Source organism: Macaca nemestrina, chromosome 5 (genome assembly GCF_043159975.1).
Source record: "Macaca nemestrina isolate mMacNem1 chromosome 5, mMacNem.hap1, whole genome shotgun sequence".
NCBI classification, from domain to species: domain Eukaryota; kingdom Metazoa; phylum Chordata; class Mammalia; order Primates; family Cercopithecidae; genus Macaca; species Macaca nemestrina.
The window spans coordinates 123684634-123709043 of NC_092129.1; the positions used below are offsets into that span (position 1 = coordinate 123684634).

The 24410-nt window shown below is 35.4% G+C and overlaps 1 protein-coding gene across 12 annotated transcripts in view; it reads left to right on the top strand.

Moving 5' to 3' along the window:
• Positions 1–10570: 10570 nt before the first annotated feature.
• The window catches only part of LOC105479522 (KH RNA binding domain containing, signal transduction associated 2), a 634913-nt gene continuing 621073 nt past the window's right edge, over positions 10571–24410 (top strand). For 10 of the 12 annotated variants that reach the window (XM_071096915.1, XM_071096916.1, XM_011737507.3 and 7 more), the window contains exon 1: positions 10594–10934. In XM_071096915.1, the coding sequence (XP_070953016.1) occupies positions 10844–10934 (91 nt within the window). In that variant the 5' untranslated portion in view covers positions 10594–10843. Of the gene's footprint in view, positions 10935–24410 lie in introns of all 12 variants that reach the window. The other 2 variants (XM_071096918.1, XM_071096922.1) reach the window with 2 other exon arrangements.

The window sequence follows — 24410 nt, forward strand, 5'->3', positions numbered from 1 at the left end:
GCTGTGGTTATTTGTTGAATAATAGATAACTAATGCAGTAATCAAAATAAGCTTGGCAAATTGTCAGCATTATATAAGTGACAAGTATTGCTATTCTCTTGTTTTGAGGATAAGTGAATATATATATATAAAAAAGATATGTATATGATGTATATAAGAATATATATAAGATATATATTCACTTATCCTCAAAACAAGAGAATAGCAATAGTTGTCGCTTATATATATTTATATATTATATATAAATATTATATAAATATATAATACATTATATACATATTTATATAATATATATAATATATAAACATTATAATATAAGATAGTTTTCCCGCTAAGATCGGAAATAAGACCAGCCTGCCTACTTTCTATTGAGTACAATAATACTGGGTTTTCCATAAATGCCCTTTGCCATATTGAGAAAGTTGCTATCTATTCCTATATATATATGTATATGTGTGCATGTGTGTGTGTACATATATATAATGAAGGGGGTGACTGCTCCCAAACTTTGGTGTGTATATATAGATACATATAATATGTATACTACATATATATGTATATATATACACATATATATACACACATATATTTGGTGTTTTTTATATATATATAATGATCATTTAAGTTTAGTTTGAGAGAAAGTGGACAGATGAGCCCAACAGAGTTGGATGTTAGAACTCATAATAAATGAGGATAAGCATGTGTGCATGTGTGTCTGTGTGTGTGTGGTAAGTGAATGCATTAAGGATTCAACATTTTGTAGTGAACTGTATTATTTAAGTGACCTTCAGGGCAAAATATTTTGAGAACCTATTAATAAAACAGGAAAACAAGTTTATGTCCAAACAAAACTTACAGTGTCTAATTGTGGTGAAGCCTACATAAAAAATTCTTGGTTGTTGATTTGCCAAATAAATAACTTTTGATGGATTTGGTTTCTAAGGACATAATGTTTAATGAATGTTATGGGTATACATTATTTGTCTACTTTCAACTTAGAGCAAATTAGGATTAACTTTGGAAGCACTGATTGCCTTCTTATTTTATTTATGTTTGTTTTTATTTAAATAATATAACTCCTAAGAGTCTTAAATTATTGAATCCAGGGTAAATATGAGATTGATTTTACTCCTTTACATTTCAAAAATCCCTGGTTAGTTTAACAAGTTTATGCTGCCATCCTGCTGTCTTTATATTACATAATTCAAGAAATACCTGATTTTTCCAAGATCTTTCATGCAATTAGCAAGCATGGTTTGATATCATGTATGGTCAGAGCTAAAGTCTTTATTCCCAATGTGTGTGTGTGTCTGCGTTTGGGTTGCTTGCATCCACAAACGCATAAATATCTCTCAACTAAATAAGCCAATTCTGCTATATTATTAGTTAGTAACTTTGAGAAAATAATCTGAATAAAAGAAAGGGACAGCAGCTTAACCGGAAAACAAAACGAATAGAGTGAGAGACTCCTTAGCCCTGGAATCCCCTTGAATAAATAAACAAAGATGCACTGTGCATATTCCCAAGCATGAGATCCTACTGCAGCATTTTCTGCACCTAAACACTTAACAAAATTCATCTCACTTTATAAATTTTATTGAAATGTGAATTCATGTAACACAAAATTAATAATTTTAAAGAAAAAATATCAGTCACATTTAGTTGATTCACAGCTATTACCTTTATCTAGTTCCCAAACATTTTATCACCCCAAAAGGAAATCCTGTATCCATTAAGCAGTCACCTCCCATTTTCTTTTTCTCCTAGTCCCTGGTAACCATCATTCCACATTTTGTCTCTATGCATTTACCTATTCTAAATATTTCATATAAATTGAGTCATACAATGTGTGATTTTTTGTATTTGGCTTTTTTTGCTTAGCGTAGTGTTTTCGAGGTTCATCTACATAGCACATACTAATGTCTTATTTCTTTTTATGACTGAATAATATCTCATTGTATGGATACCCCACATTTTGTTTCTTGGTTCAGTGGATGAGGAGCATTTCGGCTGTTCCCTCATTTTAGCTATTGTGCACTGTGTTGCTGTGAATATGTGAGTACATGTATTAATTCGAGTACCAATTTTCTTTTCCTTTATATATATACATAGGATAGGAACTGCTGGATCATATGGTAATTTTATGCTTTTTGGAGAGCTACCAAACTCTGTTCCATAGCTTCTGCACCATTAGCCTCTGCATTGTACACTCCCATTGGCAAAGTATGAGGATTCCAGTTTCTCAATATCCTTGTCAAAAATTGTTACTTTCCTTGTTTTTATACAAATTATAGCCATTCCAGTGGATATGAACTGGTGTCTCACTATTGTTTTAATTTACATTTCCTTAATGACTAATGATATTGAGCATCTATTCTGGATACAAGAGTTTTATCATATTTTTAATCTACAATTATTTCTCCCTTTGTGTAGGTCTTTTAATTTTACTGATAATGAGGAACAAAACATTTTCAGATTAAGCCCAGTTTATCTATTTCTTTATTTTGATGAACGTGCTTGTGATATATCCAAGTATTCATTGCCAGTCCAAGGTCATGAAGATTTACTCCTACATTTTCTTTTAAGAGTTTTATAGTTTTATGGTTTTAGATCTTACACTTAAGTTGTGGTTCCATTTTTGAGGTAATTTTTGTGTATGGTATGAAGCAGGGGCCCAACTTCATTCTTTTGCACTTAGATATCTAGTTGCCCCAGCACTATTTGTCAGAGGCTATTCTTTCCCAGTTGAGTGACATTGACATCAATGTTGAAAATTAATTGACCATGATATATGAGTTTGCTTACAGACTCTAATTTCTACATCTTATGCCACTACCACAGTGTTTTGATTACTGTAGCTTTGTAGTAAGTACTTAAGAAGTGTGAGTCCTCCAACTTTGCTCTTCATTTTCAATATTGTTTTGGCTATTTGGTGCACCTGACAACTCCACAGAAATTTGAGAATCAGTTTTTACATTTCTACAAAATGTGTTATTGGAGTATTGACAGGAATTACATGGATTCTATAGATTGCTTCGGGGAGTATTGCCATCTTAATAATATTAAGTCTTTCCATCAATAAAATATTTTTTATTAGGATGTCTTTCCATGTATTTAGGTCTTTAATTTCTTTCATAATGTTATGTAGTCTGCAGTGTATATCTTTCATCTTCTTGGTTAAATTTATTCCTAGGTATTTTATTTCTTTTTAGATGCTATTGTAAATAGATTTTTTTTCATAATTTCGTCTGTAGATTGTTCATTGCAGGTGTATAGGCACACAACTGTTCTATGTGTGTTAACTTGGTGTTTGCAAATTTGCTGAATTTGTTTATTACCTCTAGTAGTTTTTTGTGGATTCTTTGGGACTTTATACTTACAGGATTATGTCTCTGAATAGATAGAGTTTTGCTTCTTCCTTTAAAATCTGGATTCCATTAATTTCTTGCTTTCTAAGTGTTCTGGCTAGTACTTCCAACATTATGTTGCATGAAGGTGGTGAAAGTAGGCAGGCTGGTCTTATTTCTGATTTTAGTGGGAAAACTATCTTTCTCTGCTGAGTACAATAATACTAGGTTTTCCATAAATGCCCTTTACCATATTGAGGAAGTTGCTATCTATTCCTATATATATATATGTATATGTATGTGTGTGTGTGTGTGTGTGTGTGTGTGTATGTATATATAAAATAAAGGGGTGACTGCTCCCAAACTTTGGTCACAATAATACAGCAGTATTTACTGCTTCTAAACATTTGCCACAATGGTAATCTTTTGTCACAATAAGACAGCAATAACTTTTGTTACTTTGCTCCATTACTTCCATTCCTCCACGTAGTTTCTGAACCAGCCAACTGAATGCATTCAAGGACACGTAAAGCATATTATGATAGGGGAAAAAAAAAAAAAAAGCATACACTTTCTCCATGGCAGCTAACAAACTGAATGAAAGCATTTAGAAGATACAGGGTAAAATCAGAAATGCAGGGATATCATAACACACTCAAAGCCCAAGATCATATACAAGAAGCATGTAAACTATAGCTTTTGTCCTATTTTTACATCTATCATTAAAATAGAACTGTAGTTATTTCTCTTTTTTTTTTTTTTTTTTTTTTTAGATGGAGGTTTGCTCTTGTCGCCCAGGCTAGAGTGCAATGATGTGATCTTGACTCACTGCAACCCCCACCTCCTGGGTTCAAGTGATTCTCCTACCTCAGCCTCCCATGTAGCTGGGATTACAGGTACTTGCCACCACACCCAGCTATTTTTTGTATTTTTAGTAGAGACAGTGTTTCACCATGTTGGCCAGGCTGGTCTTGAACTCCTGACCTCAGGTGATTCACCCACCTTGGCTGTGTATCCACCCTCCCAAAGTGCTGGGATTACAGACATGAGCCACCACGCCTGGCCAGCTGTGTTGGCCAACACAATTATTTGTACTGTCCTTTATTTGAAAAAAAGAAAGATAAATAGGTAATTTACACACATGTGGTTGGTATTTTCAACAAGATTTGCAAAGTTATGTTTTTTAAAACAAATTTGTCATTTTGTGGTCAAATTTGTGAACTCAATTCACAGTATAACAAACGTTATATAATATAAATATGGACTTATGAACTCCATGACTAGCTAGTAAAATATGATACTTAAACTGAAGTGTGGATAAAATACTTTGAAGTTATTTTTGTTAATAACTAGCTAATTTTAAAATTATGTTTATATTCTGAAATAACTTCAGATTTACAAAAGTGTTGCCAAAAAAATACAGAAAGTTTAAATATAGCCCTTATTCAAACTTCAAGTGTTAATATTTTACCATACTTACTGTAAGTTGCCATTTTTTCTGTCTTTTTATGCCTCTCTCCCTCCCACCTCCTTTATGTGTATTCATAAACATTTACTTTTTTCTTAATTATTTGAAAGTAGCTGATCTGATGCCCGTTTACCCATTGGATGCTTTATTGTGTATTTCTAAAAATTCATACATTCATTTATATAATCACAAAGCATTAGCAAAATCAGTAAATTTAAACAATAGACTTTTTTACATTTAACAAACTATCCAATTAATGTTCTTTCTCATGAAAAATAGAAATAACAAAATCTGGTTTAGGATCTAATCCAGTATTACACTTGTATTTATTTTTAATGTATTGGGATACTTTTTATGATATTTATTAGTTCTATGCTGGTTGGATGGTCACAACAGTCTATCACCAAGCATCACATACAATGTCTGTGTTTTTTATTTTATGGTTTTGTTTTCCTCTCTTGGAACTGATAAATTCTTAAATTTGGAGCTGTCTATTCTAATTTTATCATTCTTTTAAAATGGCTGGCACTTGCTTTGTACGAACTATTTTATACAGTAGATTTCAGAATGATTGTTAAATGCATGGTAATGTCTTTAAATGTGAGAGACCAGAATGACAAAAACTTATACCAAACAAGTGTCTGTTGTAATATAAAAACTTGAATGGGATGGTATTCTCTTAAAATAGTATTTCAATATTAATAAACCTTTTCAATTGTTTTTTATTAACTTCCAAATTAAATTGAAATTTAATTCATGCTTCCTTTTTTGTATTATTCATGATATAAAACAATTGCTTATATATCTGCCTCTCTGGCAAAAGTTTTAACACACTTTAACATCCTTTTTATTAAATCATCTCCTAGCCTTCATATTTTTATTTCATACTGAATACAACAGAGATTAGATCTTCATTTGATGTATAAGAAAAATACATTTTACTGATGTGATTTTTACCTTAAAATATTGATCTCCAGAAATAATCAATACTTGAGCTACAATTCAAGGACTTAATTTTAAGAATATAGTAAATAACTTTCACCTTGGAACAACAGCGCCATTCCCCTTTCCTATAATGAAGTACTGCTCCTCAGCTGCTCTGGGTGCCACCTGAAATGTGTCAGTGCAACAATTGTCCATGGAGATACAAGGACATCAACTCTGTCAGTTTTCCAAACACAGATAATTTAAACCTCAGAAATAGTTTCTCTGGGCTAAGCCACATTAGAATTAAGAACAGTTTCTTCCTTGTGAGGATTCAGAACAGCAGTGTTCTAACACAGTAGCAGACCCTCAACAGATGTCAATTGTTTTCTTTCTGCCTCTATTCCATTGTTCTTTAATTATACATTTGAGTCAGTTTAAATATAATATGCTATTAAATAACTAGAGTGCTTCCCAATTAGAAAACACACACACAGACACACACACACACACACACACACCAGCTTTAAGTGGTGAATATTTATGTGGTACTATGATATATTAGCATATAGCATAAATTTTGTCTTTGAGCATATTACATATTAGAAATTTCTTACTACACATGCAATTACCACTATTGGTCATCAGCAGAGCCAAGTCCTCATTTCCCTGTCTTTTCTTACAATCCTAAAGTATAACATAGAAGTTCTAAAATAAACTGGAACTGATTTCACTTGTGTAATTAGTGAAATTCAAATAAATTAAAATATTAAAATAGCATCTTTTATATTATGAGTTCTGTCGGGCTCTACAGTAAATGTAAGTGAGCCAGTCCTTTGTTGTACTTTATTATACTCTGTTCTAGGCACCAAGGCATTAGATTGCTAAAAGAATATCAACACTATCATTCTCCATTTTCATTATGTAAATTATTGGGTCAGGACAATTTTGGAAACATAGGGTTCTTATTGTGAGTTGGTTTTACTGAATCCTTTGAGTAACTAGTCAAGAGTTAGTTAATCCTTGGAGTAACTAGTCAGGAGTAGCTAATGTGATATCCATAAAGTTAATGAGAACTCTGAAAGCAACAGAAACTGTGCTCTATTTGATAATGCAGGTTGGGTATTTTTTATTAGTTTGCAAGGATTAGTCTGATTAAATGCCCTTTAGCCTGACCTTTCTTACAAAGGTGTGTGAAAATATTGAAAACACAGTTTGTGTTTTAACCAAAGAACTTATTCTATGGTGCATGACTTATTCATCCTCCAAAACCAAATTTGGTTGGGGCAAAATTTTCTATAATAATTCCATTTTAAAAATAATGTTAAAATTACTGGAACTCCATTAAAAGTGTTTTGGGGCTAGAAGTCGTGTTTACTTAAGTTAGGCAAATCAATTCAGTTATAATTTATTCAAGGGTAAACACAAAATATTCTATATTCAACAATCATTTTTTAAAGTTTTTCTGCTTACATTCATGTTTATAAAATGTTTGCATTTTCAAGGTTTCTCTGAGAATACTAAAAGATAATGTTGTACCTATAAAAAATTTGCATGTGAAATAAATGGAAAACATGTAGTAACACAGAGCCATCTATTGAAAACACGTGGATCTGATGCTGGATGAGTGTATATGTAGGGCCCTTGGTGTTTACCTTTATTTAGTCATATTCTGTTTAAAAATGGGCAATATTTTGTGAGTTAATTCTGAAGCACATTGATTTTTAAGGGTCAATATATTTATATATCTTTATTTTACAATATCCATCATGTCCTAAGTACACAGACTTTTCTAAAGATTAGGTTAGAGTTCATTTTCTTTTGATTTTTTAGGTTACATAAATACATTGCTTTGTTAGAATGCATTTTAGGTATTTGATGAGGGATTACCTGAGGAACTACAAATAATAAATCTTTAGTTTTGATATTAACTAGAAAAAAATAACGTGACTATGTTTATAATGACTTGAAGACGTTATATAATAAAGTCAGCACTTGGACAGCTCTCTGTGGTATCTTATTAATCCTGTAATCATAGAAAAGATGGCTTTGAATAATAAAGTAATTGTTGTTGCTGGACATTATAAGATTTCCTACACCGGCCGGGCGCGGTGGCTCAAGCCTGTAATCCCAGCACTTTGGGAGGCCGAGACGGGCGGATCACGAGGTCAGGAGATCGAGACCATCCTGGCTAACACGGTGAAACCCCGTCTCTACTAAAAAATACAAAAAACTAGCCGGGCGAGGTGGCGGGTGCCTGTAGTCCCAGCTACTTGGGAGGCTGAGGCAGGAGAATGGCGTGAACCCGGGAGGCGGAGCGTGCAGTGAGCTGAGATCCGGCCACTGCACTCCAGCCTGGGTGGCAGAGCGAGACTCCGTCTCAAAAAAAAAAAAAAAAAAAAAAAAAAAAAGATTTCCTACACCATCTTCATTCATGAAACTGGGTTTCTGCACGTCCCTATCCTCACTATATGCTTCTAATCTCTTGATATGCAAAATGTTATTGTAATTATTGTAAAATATTTTGTTCTAATTTACATATATTTGAAAATATTTACAGTTTTTTGGCTGTGATTGGCATCGTATTCATCCTTGACTACAATAGCAAATCGTAGCCACCTCTTTGAAGTTTGAAGCATATTTTCCCTTTATATCCCTGTTGCAGACCAGGTGCAGGATGCATGACCCATCAACTACTAAACATTCTGCACACCGATAAAATAGCAAGAACTTTTTGTATATATACTCATTTCTAAATAATAGCTTCTTTGAAAGTAACGTAAAAATCAGAAAGAGATTAAGAAGAACATCCAGAAAGACACCAATACTTTATAGTCCCCTATTACACTTAGAATAAAATCCAAATAATTTTCATTCATCGAATCCTGGATGTTTGTACACATCAATCCCCCACTCTTATTGATTCCATTCTTTCCCATATTACAGTAGTCACATTGAAACCAGTCAATTCCAAAAGTCAGCACAGTTCTTTCCACCACAGGGCTTTTTCAGTGGCAAGTTCCCGTGCTTAGAATGCCTTTCTTTGCACATTGCACACACTTGGTTCAATCTTTTTCATGAATTTTCACCGTAAATATCAGCTGCTTATCGAGATTGTATGTTTACTCTAGTCAAAAATAAAGAAACTAATGTCTTCCCTTGTAGTATCTTGCTTAACTCCTTGGTTCTTTCTTGACCTTTACTGCAGCCAGCAATTACCGTTTCTCTTGTGTACTTGGTTTTATTTGTCTTCTCTCATTAGAAAATATCTTTGTGATGACAAGGAATGAATGTGTATCTTGTTCATCAATGTTTCTCCAATTTTAAGTACTGTCCCTAGACTCTTTTCAGTATCCAATAAACTTTTATTGAATGCACTCATGCACAAATAAATTAAATATTTAACACACAGAAAGGTAGGTTGAAGCAGTATAATCTGGATCTAAATGGTGCTAATATGGAATTGAATTTTAATCTCAACTTCAGCATTCACTAGACATGAGACAAGTTCTCTGTTTTGCCTCAGTTCCCATATTTATACAAACAGAGAAAGTAATACCTGGCTGGCATCTTTCAGAGTGCTTCTGTGAGGACATATTGAAATAATTGATGTGAGGCACGTTACATTAAACATTATATAAATAAAAGATAATCTCCTAAATTTATCTAAAAATTAAATAAAAAGGAAAATATTTAAATTCAGTAAGAGAAGTTGGAAAAATTTCAGCATATTTTATTTGTAGAAAAGTTGGCCCTCATTCTTCTACATCAAAAGTAATGGGGGAAAGAATCAGGAAATGACTGCTTATGAAAAGAGAACCCAAGACTTGGGGAAAGATTATTTCCTAGCGATTGAGGAATGCAAGGCCACATTGGTAAAAGAAGGATGGGGCTTTTTTTTGGTCACAGTTGGTGATATCATGAGGGTTTAACTTTCCTTTAAATAGAGGTGGGATAATACAAAGTAGCTCAGCAACAGTACCTGGTGAAAGAGACTGGCACATATACAACGAGGAGAAAGGGGAGAATTAGAGCAAACGTGATTACCTATGTTCTAGTCTCTTCTTCTACATGTCTTCCCAATTCCTTCACAAACTGTGACTAATGAATCATATATATATATGTTTTTAAATTAAGCCCCTCCCAACCTGCCTTCCACAGATAGGGTCTGGGGAAAGGAGGGACAGATAGGTTACCATAACTAATTCAATATCCCAATGATTCTACACCGGAAGAATGTTTCTGCACAATATTTCTCCGAGCCGCTTTATTTGTTTATCAATGAACATCCTACTGCGTATCTGAGATGTAGGTCATCGGAAATACCAGCTGCCGATCACATGCAGTCTTCATTATATTTCCAGACCCAGTGCGCTGCTGATTCCTGCACAACTGTAGTGCGTCTGAGCTGTGTGAGGGAAAGGAGACACCTGTGCCTTAGGGACGCAGGTGAAGTCCCATCTACCTTCCTGAGACTTTCGCTGGCGCTTTTCCACCCTCTCAGCGGCTCACTTCTCATCTCCATCTCCCCTGTCCACTTGGACTCAGACCTCTCTGTTTAACCTGCGCTTTTCCCGCCCTCTCTCTCCTCTGCACCTTAGCTGAAGACACAGAGAGCTCCACAGAACTGGGCATGCCTAATAGCCAGGGAAGGCTTGGGCTGCAAGAAGAAAGCGTTTGCATCTTCCGAGCTCCCCTCCCCTCTGCTGCTGCCTCCTGCCAGTCAGGCGACCCGACGTGCACCACGGCCCAATGAGGGCCCGCGGCCTTCGCCAGCGCCCCGCCTCTCCTGGCATCACCACCAATGAGTGGTTGGCGGAGGTGGGCCGCGCCCTGTTCCCGCCTCTCCAGTTAAGGCCGCTGGTGTGAGCCCGGGCTCGGCGCGAGCGAGGGACGACGGAAGGGACGGGCAGGTGTGGACGCGGGGCCACGCAGCCCGACGGCGGGAGTCGCAGGTGCTGGGTGCATGGGCCAGTGAGGACGCACGGAGATCCCCTCGCCGCGCAGAGGAGGAGCAGCGCGGGAGCCAGGCGCTGCCCCACGACCCTGCGTCCGAGCGAGCGGAACCTCGCGCTTCGCCCGGGGACAGTCCGAAGTCCGCGCTATGGAAGAGGAGAAATATTTGCCTGAGCTGATGGCAGAGAAAGATAGCCTGGATCCATCTTTTGTGCATGCATCGCGCCTTTTGGCAGAAGGTAGGACTTGCCCCCACCGATGGGCACAAACCGCCGGCTGCCTATTTCACCCTTGGCTTGATTAGGGGAGTGAAGTTGGGGAGGGACTCCTGTCGCCGCCTTCGCAGAAACTGTCCCCCTGAAGATGCTCGTCTCAGAGCTGGGGCGGACAGACCCCGTTCTTGGGGCGGACAGCAGTGCTCCTTCTCCACGTCTTAATTTGGAGAAGACCAAAGCTACGGAGATCTAATGGCAGTGGCGATGTGACCTTTAGGATCGTTGATAGAGAAACCGTAAAGTGTAACGCGGTCTACAGGGACATTTTCACTTCGCTGAGGGAGGGGAAAGCAGTTTGGAAGTCAATGGTGATCAATGTAGTGTTCTAAGAGCTTTTTGGCTACAGATCAGTATTTTTATTTTTATTTTTTACTGCATTTAGGAAGTGATGTTTGATGCCCTTTAATCAAAGTCTATCCTATGGAAAGTGTTAGAATTAACCTATGCATTAAACTGTGCATGTTCTTATATGTATGTTAATGTAGTAAGTAGAGGCTAAAGTGCTTATACATTTATTTGAAGTGTGATGATTGGGTACTCTGCGAGATACTGGTCCCTGGGAACGCTCTATGATTGATCAACTGTTTTACCAAGTGTGCATTTTCTTTTGTGTACCTGTAATGTTAAAGGAGATTTCGTTCCCAGAGGAACATATATGTCTTGTCTTTTGCATTGCTTTGAAAGGTTAAAAAAAAAAAAGACACACAAACTTTATTAACCAAATTACTCCGTTTATGTTAGAATAATGCCATCTAAATACTCAAGACACCTATATCTGTAGTTATTTACACATGCCTTTTATAAAACAGCTGCAGATTTTTTTAGATGAATGCTTCATTAATAATGAATTGCTTCATCATCAAATTGGTTACAGTGCAGTTTTGTAGCTAAGGTTGTTATGGACTTACATACAGCAAAAAACTAAAAGGGATAACTTCCTCTACCCCAGCTCCTCAGTATTAAAAGATTTTTTTGAGACTTAGTTGTACCAAGGAAGAATAAATTCTGCTCCTCAATATATGATTTAAATCGGTGTTAGCTATATTTTTAATTGATGGATTGTTATTTATGTTAACAATAAAGTGTAAGGTTTTTTTTATGTTTAAATGCTAAACAGTTAGAAAAAGATTTATAGTCAAAACATGGAACATGTGAAATATCTGAACTGTTTTCAGGGAAAAAGCTTGTTTTATAGATAAGTGGGAAGGTGAAATACAATTATGCCTACTACTTTGGTTACTGAATGAAAAAAATAGAAATTAAAGTGGAAAAGTAAAGTCAATAAAAATGCACTTTTTTGCTTTCTCAAAAAAGACAACTACATAAAAATAATAGCAAAATAATGAGTTAATAGATGTTTAAGATTGTTTGAAATGATTTAAAAGGCAAGTCTTACCAGTCTTCAGTATCTTTAATATATTTTGAATAGTCTTCAATGTATTTTCCAGAAATTTCTTTATGTAGCTGACAATATGTCTTTAAAGTGAAAAAAAAAAAAACACTTACAAATTGATCGTTCTCTCTGACCCGCTAATTAGAGTTCTATTTGAGACAAGTGGCTCAAAGATTAATTCATCAGTCATTAATATGAGTTATTGTACTTGAAGGCGGTCAAGCTAAATAAATGCGTACAAGAAACTCTTAACAGAGTGCATAAGTATTTCTTTGTCTGGTAAAGCAGTCAGAGAAGGCTATGCACTTGGTTCCTTAACATTTTATCTTTCCTAGGAACTTGATTTCTTGATATAATACTTACGAACATGTTCTGATGTTCCTTGTAATTTGATTTTTTCCCAGCAGGGGGAAGCATGCCCTGCTTTTGTAAAGAATTAGAAGGAAAAGCTCCTGAATAGAGGAAAGCATCTAAGTAAGAAACAAAGAGGGTACCTAAATTTCAGAGAAATCAGCATAAGGAAAAGAGAATGGAGGAGGTTATAATAATCTTGGAGTACATAAAGAGTTATGCAAAAGGATGCATAAGTTTTAGATTACCTCAGTACTTGGGACTCTTTACATGTGCTTATTAAAGAGTGTAAGATGATTGTTCTTGGAATCTCAATGATCTTAATGTATATTTTATGGTATAGATCTTTCATTATCTTTCCAAAGGCCAGTTGCCAAGATGTCCACACTTAGTTTCAGATGTCTATAGAAGAGTATCATTGAGGTGATTTTATTTCTTATACTTGAGAATGCACTGATTGGAGGCAGTGGCTATAAATAAACCTGACATAGGTATTCATTTGGAGAGAAGGTGCATACTGAAGTACATTTCAGTCAGTACTGTGCAGACAGTGTCAAGCCTGAATGAGTAATAAAAATGATACAGATGATTCAGTTCTTCAGAATGATTTTCCGGAAGCTAATATCTATAAAGGCAGTAATATAAACCAATGAGCTTTCACAATGATTTATTTTGCATTTTGATTGGTGATAGATGCAAATCAGGGCTCAATTGACAGTGCTGCATGTAGAATTGAAGGCTGTGGGGTTGAAAGTACTAGTTGGATGTTTATTTGGGGTTTTTGGGGGGTCCATTGTAGTTTATTTCACTTGTTTCTGCTGTGTGTTTTCCATAAGAATGATTTCAATTGATTGTTACTCAGAAGAAATCTTGAATAATGTAGTGTGAAGTTTGTTTCTAGTATGCTTAAATAATTAAAATAATGTTCATCCTGCGATTATAATGTTGTTTAGTTATCCACTTGTTATGGTAGGTGCTTTTGAATATGATAAAACAGCAAACTCAGGACTATCCTTAAAGTTCTACTCAGAGTCTGAATTTGGTTGCCAGATGAAATTACATGAGGTTATTTATATCTATTCTGCTTCTGGGAAGTGCATTAAACTGTGAATCTAGATACCTGGATTTGAATTCCACTTTAACCTCAACTGAATCTGGGTAAGCTTTCTTTCCCTGGGCCCAGTTTCCTTGTCTCTCAAATTAAGGAGTTGGACTAAGAGATGTATATGGCTTTTTTTTGTTTTTTTTTGTTTTTTTTGTTTTTGCAATTCTAATTAAGTCTCAGACTACTGATGGATACAATGAAGTGATGTTTGTATATTCGGAACAAAAAATCAATGGCTGCACATTTTCAAAACTTTTTTCATTCTTTCCTAGTTTAATGATTAATAATATATTTATGGCACTAAAATGTAATTTGAGGTGTATATTTTATTTTGGGTATTGGGGACAGATTTATGTTCTTAAGTCTATTGAACTACTATTAATGTTTGAGGCCAAAAATATATATACATGAGAATATTGTCTGGAAATATTCTATGTCTGCTGACAGACATAGATCTGTTCGGATTTATATATTCAATTACAGTGATTCCATATTCTTAGGAGCATTAGAAATTTTTGTCCAATTGAGAGCGGTTTGGGGAAGACTTCCTAGCCTGAAATCTTTGCAAGCATTATATGACGATGTCAAACACTGCCAAATACCCCAGCAGTTCGAATGGTTTTCGAAAAACTGTAGGTGCTATTTTCAAACTTTAGTGAAAAGTTTGACTTCCCATCTAGACTTGGCCTTTATTTTTGCAGATATAAGTGAGATCTTAAAATATTGAGGAAACAGGGATTAATACTTATCACAAATGCAAACTTGTGAGTTAACTACATTTCGGTTATCAAAAAGAACCATTTTTTGGTTAGATAGTGTTTCTTAAATATTTTTCATAAAGCTTCATATGTTTTTAAATTAAGGAAAGTTATTAGTGTCATGTCTAAAGCAGCTTCTGGTTAAAAATAGTATTCCTGTGACTCTTTAAAGTGACTTTTCTTTTGATTAATGTAATCACCTTTTTCTCCCAATAGATTTGGGATAATCTTACTTATGTTTCTTAAATAAAAGAAAAACATGGGCAAAAAATTAAATTCAAGTTATCTTTGATCTTCAATTAAAACAATTTATGATATAGTGGAAAATTTGTACTTTGACAAGAAAAACACTTAGGAGTGAGTATTGACACTTCTACCTACTGGGAAATATAGGATGTGTCATTTCCCCCCTCTCTGATACTCAGTTTCTTCATCTATATAACAGGAAAAGTAATACCTGCCAGGCAGAGTTCTTTTAAGATGGAAAAACAAATAAACAAACTTCTGCTTGTGATGCCTGTGATAACATAAGCAGTGTTTTTAAAATATTTTATTTTATTTTATTTTATTTTATTTTATTTTATTTTATTTTATTTTATTTTCAAGACAGAGCCTTGCCCTGTCACCTAGATTGGAGTGCAGTGGTGCGATTTTGGCTCATTGCAACCTCTGCCTCCTGGATTCAAGCAATTCTCCTGCCTCAGCCTCCCGAGTAACTGGGATTACAGGTGCATGCCACTACGCCCAGCAAATTTTTGTATTTTTAGTAGAGACAGGATTTCACCATGTTAGCCAGGCTGGTCTCAAATTCCTGACTTTGTGATTCTCCTGCCTCGTCCTCCCAAAGTGCTAGGATTACAGGCGTGAACCACCATGCCCGGCTAGTAATTTTTATGTGTATAACAAAAATATAAGCAGAAATTAAACAAATGTAAGATGATGCACCTCAATTTGAGAAAATAAGTAAAATAAACACTTCCTTACTTTAGATTACTGCTGAGTTAAATTTAAATTCATAAAGCAAATTATGAAATAAATTACCGTATGAAAAATGATTAGAGTTTTAAAAATATCATGTTTAGTAAATGATCACTTGTTAGTCTTTAACCATGAGCTTGATTAGCCCTGATCCTATTTATTTCAAGAGTAATTTCAGACCTATTCAGACTTCCCCTTAAACCCACACGTTCTTCACTCTCTTCACTCTCAGCAGGTGATTTCATCATCCTTTTTATTGGAGGAAATGGATATATCTCTTCTGCTATTCCACCTAAAAACTTCCATAGCCATCGTCACTGTCTTTCATTTCCAGAAGACCAAATGTTTCTTTTCTTCAAGGTTGACTTGCCACCCGTATCCTTGACCTAAATGCTCTTCATCTCTGGACTCATTCTGTAGTTAAATCCTTTATTCAATATCTCCTACTCTTTCCCCAATCAACTCTTTCTTTATAGCAGCTGTCAACATGATTCAATCTGAATAATTTGAAGAAATAGAATACTTCTTTCACTTGCCACAAGTATTAAAAAATGATCTCTCTTGACATGTATCCTTCGTTGTTTCCTTCAAACTTCTGATAATACTAGTATATACTAACTGCCTCACTTTCTTCATTTACGTTTTAAAATTTATTCAGTTTGGCTTCTGTCTTCATCACTGTCCTGAAACTGATGACCCTAGTGACAGAATAATCTCATAATTGCCAAATCAAATAAATTTTTTCTGACCTGTCATCAAGTCTCTTGGCTGCACTTTCCACTATTGACCTTCTTCTGATTTCTTTCTACCTTCCTTGTCTTCTACGCACTGTACTCTGCTGGTTTTACTTCCTTCTTTGACCGTTTCTTGCCCTCATCATCCTTCATTTCCCTCCTTCCCACACCAACACACAGAATGCCGTCACAGTACTTCATTTAAGGCTAAAGTCTCACCACGTCACACTTCTTAATAATTTCCATTGCCTGCAAGGTGTAGTCCATACCCCTTGACGTTCTTATAACATGCTTACCTCTCCAGAAGCATCTCTTCAGCCTTTCTGCTTAATTTCTCTCAGGTATACCAAACTGCTTATCGTTCACTCTCTAGACTCCCTTGACATTCCCATACCTATTCACAGAAAGCTAGATATCTTCCCCTCATTCCCATAATGAACGCCTCTAGATCACTGTCCAAACTGTTATTTTAGAATGATCAGGTTGTGCCTGTCTCTCTCACTAGTGAAACAGCTCCTCTTTGTCCGCTCTTGAGCAGAACTAAGTCTTTTTCATCATTATATTAGCAGCAGTTTTCACAGTGCCTGGTATGTGGTGGTGCCAGGTAGAGGCCAAACGGGCTTTTCTCCATCAGACTTCAGAACCCGTCTCCTGTTGGCCCCTCTGCTACCTCTTCTGCATGTGGATAATAGTTGCCCTTCTCTCTGTCCTCTCCTATGTCTAAGGTGTTGCACATGCTAGGACCTCGCTTTAGAATGCCCTTTCTAGCTTCTCTCCATGATTATAATTTATCTTCATTCAATTAAACTGAGTACTGCTATTCCTTCTTCTAGGAACCCTTTCATAATGGCTTCTCATCTAATTCATTATAAATTAAGTGCACTTCTGGTTTTATTTTCAACCTATCCACCATTTCTACATTGCAACATGCAATTCTGTTTTGGTTGTCTTCCCCACTAAGCTTGAAGGCCAGACTATGACTTCTGTCTGAATTTTTAATGCCTGCCTTCAGCCTCATATGTAGAAGGCCTCAATAAATGTTTATTAACTGAATGATGTTGACCTCATATCTTCCTTTTTCTCCTATTTTGTATTTAGAAAGTATCTCCAGAAACAAGTTTTCAGTAATTCTGTCATTTAGAATGATAATACTAATTCAGTCATATTTTATCTTTGCATAATGCAAAACCTCAGGAGGCCACTTTGAAAGTTTCCATTTGTTTCTAAGTCAATTTTGAAAAATTATTCATTTGCAGGAAGTTGGAAAGTTAGTACGGGGAAGTCCTGCTTTACTCTGTGAGGTCTCTGAGAATCTGCCCATTTGTTTCTTTGTTGTTTGGATTGAGGCTTTGTGTGTGTGTTTGCTTTTAATACTTCTGAGTTGCCAGCTTTTCTAGCACTCAATCTGGCACATACGCGGCACAAAGAAAATCTAGGAAAACCATAAAAATGTCATTCCCGAGTCTTGTGGTACTCAGACAATTGGCCTCCTTTTCTCTACTTTCTAGAAAAGAAAGTTTTTCTTATGTTTATCTATAATGTCCCATCCCCATTCATTTATGTGTTTTAATTTATATCTTTATGAAATCTTTTGAATGAATATTAGGCCTTGTACATTAATATTAATATTTCATTAACTAGTTGTATAAGAATGAGCATGACCATGATAAATTCATCTGGATAATGGACACAGTAATATTCTCTATATTTATCTCATTTTAAGGTTCTTTTTATGGCCTGGTACCTGAGAGTGGGAACATAACTGATCATTATTCTCGGTTTCTCTTCATGTACACAGTGTATAGTGAAGCTGTTTGTTCCCACAGCAGCTGTAGAAGGGGAGGAAGTGAGGTTTGGAGGTAGTTCTTAGAAACCCTTGGAAATAACTGTAATATCATTGGCTTTCCTTATGCACTTATTTGAACACCGAATTTGATCCTTCTTTTTGGTTTGGCTATATTATAAGAAATATATCTTCATTGGAATTATATTCTGACACCAGTTTGATTTTTTTAAAGCTATAAACTGTGTAATATTTAATATATTCCATAGATCAAAATTTGATACTATTACCTATAAAGTGCTGAATTCCAATAAAATAAACATAATTTGGAAAATTGTTTAAAGGTAGAATACCCACTAATTGCTGATATTCTACATTAATGTTAGCAAATATCCATATTATATGACTTCCTCATTTTCTCAAGTGCAGAGTTCTGTAATGAGTGCATCTTTTATTTGCCAAATACTTGCGAGGTCATGGCCAAGCATCCTCTTGCTCAATTGTTTTAACTTTTTTGGGGGAAAGAAGTCATTTTTACCGCATCCTGCATTTGACTCATGAACAGTAATTCCAAAAAGATTTTGCGGTATAGAGAGATAATAAACAATCATAAAAGCATTAGGCTATTTACTTTATATTTTAGCTATAGTTTGGAAGATTAATTCCATCAGACTAGTGCTCTACTTCATTTGACTACACAATCACACATGCCCTTGAATGTGTGTTGGTAAAAACTGCACATGATATGTGCTATTAGTAATGAAATATCAAATGTTTACTTTATGGGATTTATAATCTATAGGGGATTCAACTGTATACATATAGACATCTATATATATGTATATATGTATACATATATATGTGTGTATATATACACAGACACACACACGTGATATAAATAAGTATATGGAAGGTCCAATAGGTTTTACATAAATTTTAGAGACCACTGATACAAGAATTCAGAGAAAGTCATAACTTCGGTTGTTTATGGTAATGGGAGATTTATCATTATTACCATTATTATCTCAACATTTATTGTGAGTTTACTCTTTGCTGGACACTGTACTAGACGATTTGTGTGCATTACCACAAGTAATCTACCCACCAGTCTTATTGTGTAGTTATTAGTGTTAGTTTTACAAATTAGAAAAATTAGGGCTTAGAGAAATTAATTTATATCAAGTCTCACAGCAAAGAAATTGTACATGTAACCATTACACCACATTGTCTCCTATGATAGAGATCCAATGTTAGGCTTTGAAAGAAGGCCAGTTGCTAGTATGCAAATTTTATCTAGAAGATCAATGTTGTTGTTGCCATTAACTTCTAAAATATGTTTCTGAGTGCAAATATTGGATGAATTATTATATGATATCATAAAATATAAGTATATCTTATGAAAGTCAAATAAATTTATAAATGGGGAAATTTACCTTATTATAGAATTGAATTAAGGATCATCAAGACAGCCTACATTTCCGAATGACTTGTCTTGACTACTTTGTAGAGAGTTTAGTGATGTGGTAGCAGAGCAGAGGGAACATTTCAGACTTCTTTTGACCCAAAAAGTGATGGATAATTTCGTGTGGTTTGCTGAGGCACTTTTCCCCATATTTTTTAGACAACTGCTTGTATTTGCTGAATTCTTCTAGAAACAAAAGAACAACTGTAGGTCCTCTCTTGTGTCCTGAGGCGGTCAGGGTTTTGTTTAACATTTAGAAGTGAGCAAATTTTACATTTGATCAGAAGCAGAAAACAATATGGCTTGATTTAAATGTTATCTGCATGTTTTGAGGTATTAGAATTTAATAACTTTGAAACAGATTGACTGGTGTTATTGTACTGTTATCAGAAATGGCACGATCAGTGTCTGTTTCCTTTAAAACATTAAAGATTAGATTTTACTCTTCTTATAGAAAACCAGAATAAGTGTGTTTTCTGTTGAGCATATTTTTAGCAGTTTCATAGCATTGTATGCTAGATAATGATAAGCCCTGACTGCAACTTAGGAGAGGGAGCTTCTGTGATACAAACAAAATAAAGAGCCTGAATGAGAAGAAATTTGTTGAATTTTGAGGAGAAGAAAGGGGTGACTCAAGTAATGGCTGCTTTTATTGAACATACACAGTGGCTTAGGTCTTTATTTTTTATTTATTTTTTTATTATACTTTAAGTTCTAGGGCACATGTGCACAACGTGCAGTTTTGTTACATATGTATACATGTACCATGTTGGTGTGCTGCACCCATTAACTCGTCATTTACATTAGATATATCTCCTAATGCTATCCCTCCCCCTTCTCTCCACCCCACTACAGGCCCTGGTGTGTGATGTTCCGCTTCCTGTGTCCAAGTGTTCTCATCGTTCAATTCCCACCTATGAGTGAGAACATGCGGTGTTTGGTTTTTTGTCCTTATGGTAGTTTGCTGAGAATGATGGTTTCCAGCTTCATCCATGTCCCTACAAAGGACACGAACTCATCCTTTTTATGACTACATAGTATTCCATGGTGTATATGTGCCACATTTTCTGAATCCAGTCTAACATTGATGAACATTTGCGTTGGTTCCAAGTCTTTGCTATTGTGAATAGTACCGCAAGAAACATACGTGTGCATGTGTCTTTATAGCAGCATGATTTATAATCCTTTGGGTATATACCCAGTTATGGGATGGCTGGGTCAATTGGTATTTGTAGTTCTAGATCCTTGAGGAATCGCCACATTGTCTTCCACAGTGGCTGAACTAGTTTACAGTCCCAGCAACACTGTAACAGTGTTCTTATTTCTCCACATCCTCTCCAGCACCTGTTGTTTCCTGACTTTTTAATGATCGTCATTCTGACTGGTATGAGATGGTATCTCATTGTGGTTTTGATTTGCATTTCTCTGATGACCAGTGATGATGAGCATTTTTTCATGTGTCTGTTGGCTGCATAAATGTCTTCTTTTGAGAAGTGTCTGTTCATATCCTTTGCCCACATTTTGATGGGGTTGTTTGTTTTTTTCTTGTACATTTGTTTGAGTTCTTTGTGGATTCTGGGTATTAGCCCTTTGTCAGATGAGTAGATTGCAAAAAATTCTTCCCATTCTGTAGGTTGCCTGTTCACTCTGATGGTAGTTTCTTTTGCTGTGCAGAAGCTCTTCAGTTTAATTAGATCCCATTTGTCAATTTTGACTTTTGTTGCCATTGCTTTTGGTGTTTTAGACATGAAGTCCTTGCCCATGCCTATGACCTGAATGGTATTGCCTAGGCTTTTTTCGGTTTTAGGTCTAATATTTAACTCTTTAATCCATCTTGAATTAATTTTTGTATAAGGTGTAAGGAAGGGATCCAGTTTCAGCTTTCTACATATGGTTAGCCAGTTTTCCCAGCACCATTTATTAAATAGGGAATCCTTTCCCCATTTCTTGTTTTTGTCAGGTTTTTCAAAGATCAGATGGTTGTAGATGTGTGATATTATTTCTGAGGGCTCTGTTCTGTTCCATTGGTCTATATCTCTGTTTTGGTGCCAGTACTATGCTGTTTTGGTTAGTGTAGCCTTGTAGAAGCCTTGTGGTTTGAAGTCAGGTAGCGTGATGCCTCCAGCTTTGTTCTTTTGGCTTAGGATTGTCTTGGCAATGTGTGCTCTTTTTTGGTTCCATATGAACTTTAAAGTATTTTTTTCCAATTCTTTGAAGAAAGTCGTTGGTAGCTTGATGGGGATGACATTGAGTCTATAAATTACCTTGGGCAGTATGGCCATTTTCACGCTATTGATTCTTCCTATCCATGAGCATGGGATGTTCTTCCAATTGTTTGTGTCCTCTTTTATTTCACTGAGCAGTGGTTTGTAGTTCTACTTGAAGAGCTCCTTCACATCCCTTGTAAGTTGGATTCCTAGGTATTTTATTCTCTTTGAAGCAATTGTGAATGGGAGTTCACTCACGATTTGGTTCTCTCTGTGTTATTGGTGTATAAGAATGCTTGTGATTTTTGCACATTGATTTTGTATCCTGAGACTTTGCTGAAGTCACGTATCAGCTTCAGGAGATTTTGGGCTGAGACAATGCGGTATTCTAAATATACAGTCATGTCATCTGCAAACAGGGACAATTTGACTTCCTCTTTTCCTAATTGAATACCCTTCATTTCTTTCTGATTATTTATTATTTCTGCCCGATTACCCAGCCAGAACTTCCAACACTATGTTGAATAGGAGTGGTGAGAGAGGGCATCCCTGTCTTGTGCCAGTTTTCGAAGGGAATGCTTCCAGTTTTTGCCCATTCAGTATGATATTGGTTGTGGATTTGTCATAAATAGCTCTTCTTATTCTTTATATTCTGAGAGACAGGTAATATTGTCCCTATTTTATAGGAAAAGATAAAAAGGAAGATTACAAGGTAGCACAATCAATTTGGATTTTTTAAAAAACAATAAATCAGAGGTTAGGCAAATGTCCAATAAAAGTGTGAAAGTGTCAAAAAACAGCCATTATACATTGAAATGTAAACGGTATTAAAGAACATAACTTGTTTAAGGGAATAGCAAAATCTTGCTTTGATAAACTTTTAGAAAAGTGACTAACTAGGTTACTGTAGAACTTGTTGTTTCCTTTAAAATAATTTTCTCTGGGAAATTTGAGGAATTTTTTTCTGGAACTTGATTTACATCCACCAGTACATTCATTTTATAAAATAATACTATAAAATGCAAACAGTAGATGAATGACTAAATAATAGAACACATTTACCATGATGTTTACTCCTGTAAATGATAAATGGAAAGGCTTTAGTAAGTGTAAAATAGGATTAAGAATCATCTATGTCTCCAGACAGTGTAAGTTTTTTTTTTTTTTCTGGCAAATGTAGAAGCTGCTTTTTTATCCATCCAAAACCTTGTGGAAAATGGGGCCTTTAAGGAATTGTGTAAAGATGAAAGAACATTTGGTATGCTGAGGCAGATGGCATTTTATTATATGATATTACTTTGGAATGGACTTCAGTATGATAGATGGTTATGCATTAAGCTAGTCTTCTAAAATTACTGAAAGACTGGATATTATGTCATCGCCACATAGGGAAAATCTGTTAGAATAAAACATTATGATAATTAAAAGCAGTTTAATGAAGTCAGATGAAGTGATAAGTATTTAGAATGAGTTTCAATAAACCAAATGGTTTCCCTTTGAGTAAAATGAGTGTTATATATATATATAACAAATAAGGGATTTATGGGAATATGTGTGTGTGTGTGTATATATATATATTTGATGAGTGATATATGTATATATTGTGTTTGTTAAACATACGTTAGACATTAGGAATCAAAGAGAAGCGATGCAGACTTGGCCCAATTTGTTCTTATTGTTTGTGTTTCTCTTTACTAACAGAGATTTACATTTAGTTTGAGGAGGGGGCAGGAGTTACATAAAATCTACCATACAATGATAAGAGAAGTAGATGATGCTTTAGGAGTTTGGGGCAGGACACCTAAACAAGTGTACGGAGATGAAAGGCTTCCATAGGAGGGGGCGTATTAGTTGAGATTCTACAAATAAGTAGAATACGACCAGAATTCAGTGATGAAGCAGCTATAAATTGGAGAGAATTATACATGCATATAGTAAACAACATCTTTAAAGTCTGACAAGAAAGAGAATATTTATTCAAATAGGTAGAAGTTAAGCATCGTTGGAGACATAGTAAAGGGAAAAGAATCAAGAAGAGTGTGTCTAGAGAGTGGTAGAGGCTTATCATATGTACGTTGTAAAATATGTTAAGAGTTTTGGACTTTATGCTACAAGTAATGGTAAATCATTGAAAGGTATTTAAAAAGGGCAAGTGTGATGGAGTTTTATTTAAAGTATAATGTAGCTGCATTGCTGGAGACTGGATTGGATAGGTACAAGACATGGGCAGGACATCAGGTAGATAGAGCAACAGTTCAAGAGAGAAGTTACAGTGGCCTGGATTCAAATAATGATATCACAGATGGGGAAAAGTAGACAGATCTAGGGAGACCGAAGTGGGCAGATCACGAGGTCAGGAGTTCAAGACCAGCCTGACCAATATGGTGAAACCCCATCTCTACTAAAAATACAAAAATTAGCCAGATGTGGTGGCGCATGCCTGTATTCCCAGCCACTGAGGAGACTGAGGCAGGAGAATCGATTGAACCCAGGAGACGGAGGTTATAGCGAGCTGAGATTGTGCCACTGCACTCCAGCCTGGGTGACAGAGGTTCCATCTCAAAAAAAAAAAAAAAATTGCAAGTAAAATGTAAAGTGTTGGGTTGGATAGAGGGGCTGAGAAATAAAGGGTGGTCAAGTTGGCCATCTGGGTTGCTTGTTGGTAATTA